At 46.1% G+C, this 12,731-nt stretch overlaps 1 protein-coding gene across 1 annotated transcript; it reads left to right on the forward strand.

Moving 5' to 3' along the window:
- Positions 1-1,787: 1,787 nt before the first annotated feature.
- Positions 1,788-12,401, forward strand: rnd3a (Rho family GTPase 3a). Its single transcript, XM_080492808.1, has 5 exons — positions 1,788-2,074; positions 2,327-2,414; positions 9,339-9,448; positions 10,770-10,904; positions 11,428-12,401. Exons 1-5 carry the CDS (start codon positions 1,925-1,927, stop codon positions 11,674-11,676), a joined length of 732 nt encoding a protein of 243 aa, XP_080348934.1. The 5' UTR covers positions 1,788-1,924; the 3' UTR covers positions 11,677-12,401.
- Positions 12,402-12,731: the final 330 nt, after the last annotated feature.

A 12,731-nucleotide genomic window follows, 5' to 3' on the forward strand; every position in this document is an offset into this window, starting at 1 on the left:
AAGGGTGAATCATGACGGGGATGACCTGATTCTTCGGGGAAGTTTGAAGCGTGTGTTTGCAGGTTAATGGCGCATGAAATCATGACTTCATTAGCATAAGACACATGATGGGGGAAAATAGTCCCGTCTCGTCAGATACATGCCAGGAACAAAGGATGTTGCTCTATGAAATGCCTTCTTTTTTTAAAAAAAAATTTTTAAAAGTCATACCTGCCCTGATAGATAACCAATATCCGGCTTTTCTTTTCAGAAAAGTACCCACTTTCCATGGAGACTGAGTCTGAGCATTTTCAAAAAGTTTCACCGTGGGAGTTTTGAAAAAGTTGCGTTTGAATTATTTGAGAATTTTTAAAAATCCAAATCCTTTTCACAGAAAAATGTGATGGAAAATATTATTGTTTTTAAGTGGGAATATAATGTCGAAACTTTCTTCCATGAAATGTTTATGGGAAGTGTTCTCTTTCTTTTTACTTGAAAATTTTATGAGGAATTTTCTGTTTTCTGTAAAAGTTTTATGGAAAATGTCGTTGAAAGTGTCTATGAAAATTTTACAGGAAATATTCTTGTTTTATGTTAACATTTTACACGAAATTGTGTTCTTGTTTTTTTTTTTAAATATATAACCTGAAAATTTTACTTGAAATCAAATGTGAAATATTCTTGTTTTTCCGTAAAATTTTTACATGATTTTTTTTTTGTTTCTACATGAAATATTGTTTTATCTGATCATTTCAAATAAAAATTCCTTTTACATGAAAATTTGTTGCCAAACTTCTTTGTCCATGAAAATTTTTCTTAAAAATTTTACTTAAAACATTCTACAACTTCCAGAATACAGGTTGTTCTGGTTTTTCCATAAAAACAATTATGTTCTTTTAGCATGTAAATTGGAATAATGAGACCTTTTTTTTTTTTTTTACAAATTTTTACATTAACTTTTCCATGAAATGTTCTTGATTTTACATGAAAATTTTACGAGATTTTTTTGGGTTCCTACATGAAAATGTGACATCAAACATTTTTCTTTTACACCGAAATGAAATGTGAAACATCGTTAGATTTGCTTCAAAATTTTACATGAATCATTCTTGTTTCTACTGTAAAATTTCACATGAATCATTTGTAGTTTTACATGTAAATTTTCAGTTCACATTTCTTTATATTTCCTCGAGATATTGTTTTTTTCTGAAAATCTTGTAATGAAATTTTAGATGAAAAATTTCCCATGTAACATTCTTGTTTTAACACTATGTCCTGGTTTGTCCATAAAAAAATTCATGTAAAAATTGATGTGAAATATTGTTTTTAAATGACATTTTCTTGTTATTACATGAAAAATAAATGCGAGATGTTATTTTCCACATGGAAATTTCACCTGAAATTTTTTTTTTACATGGAAATATAATGTGAAATATTCTTGTTTTTCCATTAAACTTTTCAGTGAAAACTTCTAGTTTCTACATGAAAATCTAGTAATAACACTCGAAATAATATTTCGTGTTTTATTATTAAAATTGAACCCAAAACGGTCAGTGAAATGACTTTTTTTATCCACTTTGTATTTGTATTTGTGTTGAATGTTGCGCTGCGCTCCAAACGGGGGCGCCAGCGCGGTGACCAGGTCGACCGGAGGGAGGGACGAGCTTCATCCTCCCCCGACACACACACACACACACACACACACACACACACACATCACACACACACACACACACACACTGAGCTGCTGCCATTGGCTCCTCCGACGTTATAAATACAAGCAGATGGCCTGTAACCGGCTCAGAGCAGGCGGAGACACCGGCGGAGGACGCGCGTCGTGCGTAACGGACCCGGCGCTTCCCCATCCAGAACGTCCTTCTCTCTCTCTCTCTCTCTCTCTCCCTGGATCTTTATTAATTCCGTCCGCACCGAATCCAGGAAATCAATGAAGGAGAGACGCTCGTGTCAGAAGTCTTCTCTGAAATCCGGCATGGATCCCAGTCAGAGCGTGAAGTGTAAGATCGTGGTGGTGGGGGACAGCCAGTGCGGGAAGACGGCGCTGCTTCACGTGTTTGCCAAGGACTGCTTCCCCGAGGTGAGACACACACACACACATGCACGGTTCTGGGTGGGTGGGAGGGGGACATCACCACCACCATGCACGTGTCAATGGATGCCGGGATGCTGAAGGACATGGGGTTTAGATATGGGAGGACACAATCCTGGAGCGCCTGCAGCTCATTTCCTGTCCTCCATCATCCAACTTTAATCCACTTTCTCTCTCTCTCTCTCTCTCTCTCTCTCTCTCCCTCTTCTTCTTCTTCTTCTTCTTCCATGTTTCCTGCAGAGCTACGTCCCCACAGTGTTTGAGAACTACACGGCCAGTTTCGAGATCGACACGCAGAGGATCGAGCTCAGTTTGTGGGACACTTCAGGTAAAAAGAAAGAAAAGAAAAAAAAAAAATGCAACCTCATGATGTTTTCCATCAGAATGAATTCCTGTAAATGTCCCGTGCACGTGCCTGCATGCATGTTTGGTGTTTTCTTTATTTTTTTTTTAATAATGAAATTAATCTGTGACCCATTTTCAATCAATAGAGCCGAGTTAATCCTTTCTCCTGGCCTACACACACACACACACACACACACACACACACACCTCCATCAGATTAGATTCACCTTTTACCTACATGCATTTGGAGAAAAAAGGGGGGGAAATAGATTTTGATAGGAAACAGCAGCTCATGTTCATACATCTGGCGAGCACACTCTGCTTCCTATTTCTTCATGGAAAGTTGTGCAACTTGTTTTTTTTTTTTTTTTTGTGGGGAGGGACTTTGTTCAAGGTTCAAAACCAGCTGCTGCAACCCCCCTCCCCCACCCCCCCCCCCTTTTCTTTTTTTTTTTTTTTTCAGTGTCTGTGTGTGTCAACAAACTCATTTTCCCCATCAATCAATGCCCAAAGTGCTGAATAGCACAGCGAGCGAGGCGTGAGCATGGGCGTGTGTGGGGGCATGTGGCGTTTTTGGGGTGGCCAGCTGTTGCGGGGTCCCCCCCCCCCCCCCCCCCTCGGCGTCACACATTCCTGAGCGAGCTTCTTTTGATTTCTCTTGGAGCTGTACCGCCCCCCACCCCCCCCACACACAAAAAAAAATCATCTCTGGGTCGAAGAAATGAGAGTGAGAATTTAGTTTTATTGTGGCGTGTTTGGCCGGCCGCCTGGAGCCTTTTTCTCTTCTCATAAAGCAGAATGTGTGCGTGTGTGCATTTCCTATTAGATGGTTACCCCCCCCCCCCCCCCCCCCCCCCCCCCCCCCCGGGCCACCTTCCAATCCTCACCCCCACAGGCATAAACACACTGATTGATACAGCTTTCGGCTCCACTGGTCCCTTTTTGGCGGAGACACCCGTCGTCCAATCGATGCCTTATCTCCTGAGGTGTGTGTGTGTGTGTGTGTGTGTGTGTGTGTGTGTGTGTGTGTGTGTGTGTGTGTGTGTGTGTGTGTGTGTGTGTGTGTGTGTGTGTGTGTGTGTGTGTGTGTGTGTGTGTGTGTGTGTGTGTGTGTGTGTGTGTGTGTGTGTGTGTGTGTGTGTGTGTGTGTGTGTGTGTGTGTGTGTGTGTGTGTGTGTGTGTGTGTGTGTGTGTGCGCAGCAGGCAGTGATGACGACCAACACACACACACACACACACCTCCACACGCTGAGGTGGTCTTTGTTCTGCTGTAATGAGCAGCCTTGGTGTGAGGGTGTTTTTAAAAGAGAGTAAATTCCGGGTCATTAAGGTAATCGCCTCCCTTCCATTTGGCCCCCAACCAGCAACTGCAGTTTTTTTTTTTTTTCCTTGTGCTCTCCTCGTGGCGAGGTTCTTCAGGGGCCCTTTCATCGGCGCAGGAAGCGGCTGATCTGTCTGCATCTGAACAAGCAGATATTCTTTTTTTTGTTTGAGAGTCAAACAGGCGGAAGACGGTGGAGGGTAAACACGGCGGCACCTGTGTGCCCGAGGCGGCGTCTCGGTTTTTTTTTGTTGTTTTTTTTTTATCATCACAATGAAAATGCACCTCACAAAGGGCCGCCACTCGTTTAGAATCCCACCCCCCACACTTGTTTTTACTCATCGTGCGCTTAAATTTGACATTTCGTGACGTGATTTGATGACTCGGCGTTTGTCTACGCGAGCTACCTGCCTGTGATAATTGCAGCTCATCAGCCAAAGCGTCACCGAGCTGGAGAGCAGTTTGTAAACAGAACGCGTTGACGAAAAACAAACACCCAGTTGAAGAGACTAAAGATGAAGGCCCAGAACAGTTAACGGGGGGGGGGGGGTTCGCTCTCGGTTTTGGTCTCCACACTCCGATCTACCACTAAGGCCGTTTTTAAAGGGGAAACCGCATCATCTTGGTGTTTCCGTTTCAGAAAAGTTTCGAGTTCACGCGGCAACGTTTTGAAGACGGTGTCCGTTTCCGCGGATCAGGAGTCATTACGCGCTGAAGACCGCCATTGTGATCGTCCAGCTACTCGCGCATGTGCACAACGGCTATTTGTTTTGGCGGGGGCGCGTGTGCAGAGCAGCGGCGTCTCGGAAAAGTAGCGTTTTTCCCGTTTCCATAGAGACGGAATTGACAAAATTCCAAAAAGTTGCGTTTTCCCCCCCAACGTTTCCATCGAGACGGAATTGACGCAATTTCGAAAAGTTGCGTTTTCGCCATCATTTCCATGGAGACGAAATTGGAGCGTTTTCGCCACGTTGTCGGTGTCGGGGAAATTGTGTTTTCAGTGCCTCCGAGCACAGTTTTTGTAAACGGACCCCGAAAACACGACCACAAAAAAATGTGAGCATGTTGTTTAGGTGTTGGTATAGAAGCGGCACAGTTTTCTCCAAACAATGAACCAAAAGAGGCGTGTAATGCTCTTTAAAACTTCCGTTTCTGTAAAGTTTTTAGTTTTTTTTTGTTTTTTTTGATGCAGTAAAAAAAATCCCCCCCCCGTCAATTAAAGCGATTGTCCCGCTAATCTCCAGCTCTGAAACGATTTGTTTAAACAGATTCGACACCTTTTGCACAATTGGAGTTTTCATAATATTGAGCCAGAGGAAGTGACTTAGTGCTGTTGCAGTTTTTTGGTCTCGGATGTTTGTGAGGCGACAAACCCAAAAAAAAAAAGAACCGGGAGGCTCCCAGACAGTCACGCGTTGCACCTCGTGGATCTCACTTGGCAACAGTTTTGGAAAGAGGTGGAGTTTTTTTTTTTTTTTGTGTGTGTTTGTGTGTACATGAGACGGCATCGCGCACAGTCGTTTCCTTGTACAGTTTCAGAAACATGTCACACACACCTCACACACTCCAGTAATGCAGGACAGCTTAGCTGTGGGACTTTTTCATGCACTCTTTAAGCTGCCCCCCCCCCCCCCCCCCCCCCCCACCCCCAGTCTTCCGTCGGCGACCATTGTTGCATGGGATCACATTTCTGGGCTCAGCGAATTGGAGCCGCATGTCTGGCATTCCTCCAGACTAAAGGTTTCTACTTCCTCCCCGACAAAGAGCCCCATTGTACCCGGCCAGGCCCCGATCCTCCGCCGGTGGCAGAGGAGTGGCGAGGATCTCTGTAAAGCCCCGCCTCCTTTCCCCGGGGGGGGGGGGGGGGGTTGGATCACGGTGGAATTCGCAGGGCGGCGATTACGCTGCACGCAGGAATCCTGAATGAGATAATGAGACTTCCTGTCTGCTAGTGTCATGGAAGGACCTTGGCGTGCGACGTTGCGCCCTGACGGAGGAACCCGTGTCCTCTGGTGGAGCGCTCGGAGCGTCGCCCGTGGATTTGAACTTTGGCGGTCCTCGAAAAGCGCCTCCAGAACCCTTTTTAGCGGCTGTCGCGTTGGGATTTCCTCTGGTTTGCTTCTTCGGCTGGATTATGTAAGAGGCGGCGCCGCGTTGTCGCTAAACTAACGGACCCAGTGAGGACGGAACGGGACGAGGTTATGCGATCTCGATCTCGGCGCCAGCCCCGTCACGTCGCCCGTACATTCCAAGTTACTGTATGGAAAAGTACTCAAAAGTATCTCGTCGGAGTGTTTTAATGCACAACGACACGCTCTCGTTTCCGCAACGTTTCGAGTGAAAACGGATCGTTTTTGTTTGAGGAAAAGCTTCGTATTCTTACGCAGCAGCGTTCTGGAACACCGTAGTTTTAATGTAGGGCACTAGCGGGTGCTGTTGTTTGCTTTTTTTCCCGTAATGAAACCACACACACACAACACATGCAGCAGAGAACAATACGCTGTAAACGTTCACAGAGACAGAATCGGGGTGCTTTCAAAAAGTTGTAATTTACATTTCCAGGGAGATTTAGGTTTTGTTTTGTTTTCAAAAGATTTACAAATTACTTGGAAAAGTTACAATTTCCCCATTTCCATGGAGACGGTGCGATTTTATAAACTTGCGTGTCCACGTTGATAGTTATTTCAAAAAGTTTCAATTTCCACGAAGATGGAACAAGTTCAACCAACCCCCTCCCTTTTCCGAAAAGTTGCGTTTTCCCCCCGTTTCCATGGAGACGGAGCAATTTCAAAAAGTTTTCGTCCAAGCAGACTGACCAGGAAGTCGTAACACTCTGGAGGCGGCCATTGTTGTTATTGTCCATCTACTCAGCCGCAGTGTTTCCGACCTCTTTATGGAGCCCGAGCATTTTCCAAAAGTTCCGTTTTCAGCGACTGCGACCGCCACTGTTGTGCAAACGCAACAAAACGTTTAAAAATGTTGTAACCAGTTCCTAAAACATCCCAAGACACGGTTCGTCCTCTTGAAGTGCCGTAAATTATTGGCATTAACGTCGCCTCGCCTTACGGATATCGCCCGCATCGTGGCGAACGGCGGCGTACGCACGTCGTGACGCGTCATTACAGGGTCGCGCGTCGTAGCGTTCCGCAACGTGTCGGTTTGAGTGATTTTTGGGGGTTGGGGGGGGGGGGGGGGGGGTTGAATCTTTCCATCAACGCAGCGTCAAACTAATCCCGCCGATGTACCTGGCTGATTTCACAGCAGCAGAACGCGTTGCCACAGCAACTCCGGCCGATATTTGAGGCGGGCGGAGAGTAAACTGCTCTTTGTCCTCTGCTGTTTGTCTTGGACGAGGCCGGCTGCCGGGGAGAGGTTACACATGTGAGCACAGCGGCGTGCGCGTCTGTCGCCAGCTGTTTTCTTTTTTTTTTTTTCTCTCCTCCTCCTCCTCCTCCTCCACAGGTGTCTCTAAAGGCTCAGCTATGCGAGCTATGCAGTAAACTCAGCAGGCCTGCCGACCTGTTGCCATACCACCTCCTCCGCCTCCCTACCTCCGCCTCCCTGCCGTCATGGAATAGAGGACATGTTTTCCCAGTTTATTCATTGCTGGTGCGCCTTGTTTTACCGTTGAGGTTATGGTCACCGTGTCGTGCACGTGCAGTATTAATACACCGCGTGGGGGTGGTGGGTGGGGGGGGGTTGATACACTCTTCCAGATTTAGAGATCCTGTGGGAGAACAATGACGGGAGCTAATTAGGCGACACGCTGGGATTTCCTCTCGTCTTTCCGGTTGGCAGGAAGATGACCCTCGTTCTCAACGGCTATAAACCGCAAATATAACCCCCCCCCCCTTATATCATTCCTGAAGAGGAGTGTTTTTCCTTCTTGTTGACGTTGTGGCTTCGAGGCGTACTTGGAGGATTTGCCTCTTTAATCTGCAGGTACATCGACAGGATTCAGCCGGCGGACCTCACACGCTGCGCTCGCCGCCTCGCGTCGCTGCCTTTCCTCTCAATCAACGCGTTGTGAAAACGTCAACCGACCGGACAGCTTGACCCTTTTTAGTCGCAGGGTCTTATGTTCCCAGTGATTTGATCCTGGAGGGGAGGGGGGGGGGGGGACGTGGTTACGATTGATTGGGAGACAGATGTGAAAAATGGGGAATAAATTCTTGTAGGGGGGGGGGGGTGTAGTAGGGTAGGGGGGTGGGGTTACCGCATTCCTCCTGGCCTTGAATTGCCGTCTGGTTTGGTTCAGTTGGCGTCACCGCTTTCCAGTGGAGGAACAAATTCCCTTTTCGTAAACAAACATTTGCGAAAGTTTAAAAAAAAAAAAAACTTCTGTTGCACGGCAAGATTTTCGAGAAAAAAAAACCCGGTCCCGGAGAAGGCTCGCTTTCTGAAACTCATGGGACCGCGGTAGTTTTTATCCGTTTTCGACCATTTCCAACACCATAACATGATCTATTAAACGTACTGCCAGCTAGTGGCCACGCATGGGGACTGCATCGTTTTCGTACGATACTTTAAATCCGATTAAGCCAAAACTTTTTTTTCTTCTTTAAAATAGGTCGAAAGTAGTCTTGTCGTAAACATATCGCAGTTCAAGGTTTACGATATATTGCGATAACCCCAATCGAGGAAATTTACCTCAAGGGGGCAGCGTTGAGTCCGTCCTCATTGATAGAAGTCAATTAAGACTAAATGAAGCCGTAACTCGCGCTCAAACATCCGAGAATATTTATTGACGTACTCATTTTTTATGACCTTTTCTTTCCGTATACCACCAATACGGAACCGAAAGTTTCGTTCTTCGCCGGATGTTTCGATTTTTACAAGCGTCTCAAACTCCAGAAGTGACATTTAAACCGCCAGCCGGTTTCCGTCCAAACGTTTAAATAATTGATGAAGCGTTTGTCTATTCTTAAGGCGGAATTCGCTCCTCCCAGCCTCCCAGATGTAAATATTTAATGTTTTCCTCGGGCCTACACGACAGTAAAGTTGTTTTTTAGTTTTTTTCCTCTTCGGAATGAAATGGGATTCTCTGGTCGGTGTAGTGATTTATGGTTTTGGGGCCTGGACCTGGAAGTGATGTTTCAGGAGACGGTGCATTCCAGGGTTTCTCTCCGCAGCGCTTGCCTTGCCTCCCGGAGCAGCCCCCTTCAGCGGAGCGAAAAACGAAATTCTCCAGATTCTTGGCAGCCTCCTCATGTGATCCTGACTCACCTTGACATGACGCCACCCTCCTCTTCCTCTTCCTCTCTCGAGACGTTCCAGCCGGGGCGTCTCCCTCGCGCACGGCTCTCCATTTGAAGAGTCATTTCCTCGCTCTGAACTTCAGTTTTCCCCCCCAGAGATTTGTTTGTTTTTAAATAATCTTGGAGTCAGCACTTTTTTTTTTTTTTTTTTTTTTTTCCCCCTCCTGATGCGGCAATATTTGTTTTCCTCGCTGAGCTGCACTCGTTCCAGAGCAGAATAAGTGTCAGAAGTGCTGAAAGCGACGATTCGCCCTCATCCGTGGCGTCGCGGTCGAAGCCGCGAGAACACCCCTTCAAATCACGACTGTGCAATTTTTGTCTTTCTCAGGATCTCCGTACTACGACAACGTGAGGCCGCTCTCCTACCCGGACTCGGACGCCGTGCTCATCTGTTTCGACATCAGCCGCCCGGAGACCCTGGACAGCGTGCTGAAGAAGGTCGGTTAACGCGCGGGCGGATGACTCGCGCATGACCCCGAGCGCCAGACGAGTCACGTGACCTGCGGGACGCTTCGGCCAGACCACGAGAAATTAAATAATTTATTTTTTTTTTTTTTTGAAAAACGTGTTTTTGTGGCCTGAAGTTTTAAAAACATCCCAAATTTTAAATTGTGGTTATTTATTTGACTTTATACAGAATATATAAATAAATTAAAGGAAACTTTTGTAAAAACAACAAAAAAAAATTTTTTTTATTAACTTAATTAACGACTTATTACAGACATAAAGATATTTTTTTTTTTTATAAAAAATACTTTTTTCTCCACTGATTCCAAGCAAAAACATAAAATATGGACTGTTTTTGACCAAATATATGCAAAAACATATGGGAACATCAATAATACTAAATACTGTAAATATTGCATCATTTTGTGCCTCATTACACTTAAATTATTTAAAATATTCTATATTTTGTGAGGAAAAACATGAAATATTAACTTTTTTCTACATTTTTGAATCCAAGAATTGAATATTTTTGGTGTTTTTAAACTTCTTTCAACTTATTTAAAGTCTTGTTAACTGAGCTTACGTGTGGAAAAACATTTTGATATGTTATGTTTTTGACTTATGTGGAGTATAATACAGAGTTATTGGTCGAAAATAATTTAATATGATATATTGGTGGTGTTCTGTGCAGTTTTACAGGGGGAAAAAAATGCACATTCGGCAAAATTTGAGCTAAAACGAGTTTTAAAAAAAACTATAAATGTGAGATTTTCTTTTCCACAATATTAATATAAATACAGTCATCGTTGCATGACAAGCTCTTTAAATGCACTTTTTGACTTTCTACAATGAAAATAGGGACGTTTTATTTTCTAAAAGAGTGAGCGTTAATATTTTTGGATTTTCAGCTGCAGGATTAAGAAACTCGTCCGTATATCGCCGATATTTGTTGATCTGCTGCGTTTTTGTCCAGATTAGCGGGGGGAGACGCGTTAGTGCAGACTCATTGTACACAAACGATCTCGGTGACCCCCCCCCCCGGAACATTAGCCGCAGATTTAACCCCCCCCCCCCCCCCCCCCCCCAAGAGAAATCCCACTGACCACAGAGCAGTTATTGTATTCCGCGTGGAAACATGAGGGATTATTGTAGTTCAGAAACATGAGGGGCTCCAGGAAGTGGCAGCTTTAACCTTTGTTGTCGTGGAGTGGGGGTGGGGGTGGGGTAGGAGTCTAATAGATTACAACACGGTTTAATGATTGACGCGGATCGATACGCCACCTGACCGCCGCTCTTCTCTCCTCCTCCGCAGTGGAAAGGCGAGATCCAGGAGTTCTGTCCCAACACCAAGATGCTGCTGGTGGGCTGCAAGTCGGACCTGCGCACCGACCTGAGCACGCTGGTGGAGCTGTCCAACCACAGGCAGACGCCCGTCTCCTACGACCAGGTACGAAAAGCGCCGCCTCAGCAACTTCAGGCGGCTGGAATAATCCATTTTTTTTTCATTTTAGAAGGATCATTTCTAGCAAGTGTACTCGTGCAGTGACCTAAAAACGGATTAATCTTTTTACGGGACAAACGCGGAGTAGATTAGAAAAGTAAAGACGAGAAACGGCCCCGTTTCGAAAATGTTACAACTTTTGTTAATGTGGTAACGGGGGGAAAATGCAACTTTTTGAAAACGCTCCGTCTCCATGGAAACTGGGGGAAACGCTACCTTTCACACTTCCTGTTTCCATGGAAATGCGGAGAAGACACATTTTTGAAAATGCCCCGTCTCCGTATAAACTGGGAAAGCGCAACTTTTCAAAAACGTTCCCTCTCCATGGAAACTGGCAAAACGCAACTTTTTTGCAAATCCAAATAAATCCTGGGAAATATTCTTTAATATTGATGGTTTGAGTTTGGATTGGCGGTTCCGATGGAGGTGTGACGTTGTACTGACGGTGAACCGGTTCCTCTCTCCGCAGGGCTCCAGCATGGCCAAGCAGATCTCGGCGCCGTACATCGAGTGCTCGGCGCAGCAGTCGGAGAACAGCGTCAGAGACATTTTCCACGTGGCGACGCTGGCCTGCATCAACAAGAACAACAAGAACGTGAAGCGCAGCAAGGCGGCGCGCGCCAACAAGCGCATCTCGCACATGCCGGGCCGGCCCGACCTGGCCGCCGTGGCGTCGGACCTGCGCAAGGACAAAGCCAAGAGCTGCTCGGTCATGTGACTGGTGGCACGGCGGGGGGGCCGGACTGAGGAGGAGGAGGAGGAGGAGGCGGGACGGCGCTCCCACTCCGGCACGCCGGCGACCCCTCGGCTACTGGAATACTCCGATGAGAACTGGAAGCCTCGTAGCGTCCCGTCCACAGCGGGAAGTGACCCGTCGGCGGGAAGCCGGCGGCTTCCTGTGGGACGGACGCAGGAAGAGTGACGTCGGTGGGATTTGCTCATTTTCTAAAAAGAGAAAGACGAACACGTAATCCTCTGGACGGGAGCCAAAGCGGAGAACAAAAGTCGCTCGGAGGACGAAACAAACACAAAAAAAAAACAAAAACAACTGGTCACTGTGGTTAGAAGCTGTTGGTCTCGGTGTCCCGACTGTCCTGATATGTTGTCGGTATAATGTGAAGTCATTGCTGTGTACGTGCGTCACTGTTTGTTTGTTTGTCCCCCGTCATCCGGAGCCAGCGACTCCTCGCCGGGCGTCACGACTCGTTTTTTTTTTTTTCCCCCCCTGAAGTCGAGAAGCTGTTTAAATATCGAAGGCGTCCATGCACTTTTAATGTAGCTTCCTAACGAGCCCGTCCGTCCCCCCCCCCCCCCCCCCCCCCCCCCCCCCCTCCACCCTCATGTACGCCGCCATGTTTTTCTTGAATGTCACCTTCAAAATGTTGTTGCCACAATATTTATTGAATCCTATATTTTCCCTTTAGAATAAATGGACTTGAAGAGACGTGTGTTCTTGCCGTTTATTGACGTGGAGGGATTTGAAGATGGTGTCGTTCAATCGGCTTTTTAATCAGAGAATTACCCCGCGGGGATGTTTCGCCTTTTTGATGCAACACTTTTCGACATACTTTCAAAAAGTTGTGACTTTCACCTCTTTTTAAAAAAAAAAAAAATGTAAAACTTTCGATGTGTTTTTTGGTGTTCGTTGCTCGGAGGTGCTGTAAACACCGCTTTTATAAAAAAAAAACGCTCCAAAGGTGGAACTTTTCACAAATGCTCAATTTCTGTGGAAATGGGGGGGGGGACCTAGCAAAGACCTAGCATTTTGAAAAT

Source organism: Lipophrys pholis (assembly GCF_963383615.2).
Source record: "Lipophrys pholis genome assembly, chromosome: 23".
In the NCBI taxonomy this organism is placed as follows: domain Eukaryota; kingdom Metazoa; phylum Chordata; class Actinopteri; order Blenniiformes; family Blenniidae; genus Lipophrys; species Lipophrys pholis.

Bases quoted from the DNA above. Each gene is read 5' to 3' on its own strand.
- rnd3a (XM_080492808.1), top strand. From the start codon at position 1,925: ATGAAGGAGAGACGCTCGTGTCAGAAGTCTTCTCTGAAATCCGGCATG. The intron at 2,075-2,326 runs GTGAGACACACA...TGTTTCCTGCAG, and splicing joins CCAAGGACTGCTTCCCCGAG to AGCTACGTCCCCACAGTGTT. The intron at 2,415-9,338 runs GTAAAAAGAAAG...TGTCTTTCTCAG, and splicing joins CAGTTTGTGGGACACTTCAG to GATCTCCGTACTACGACAAC.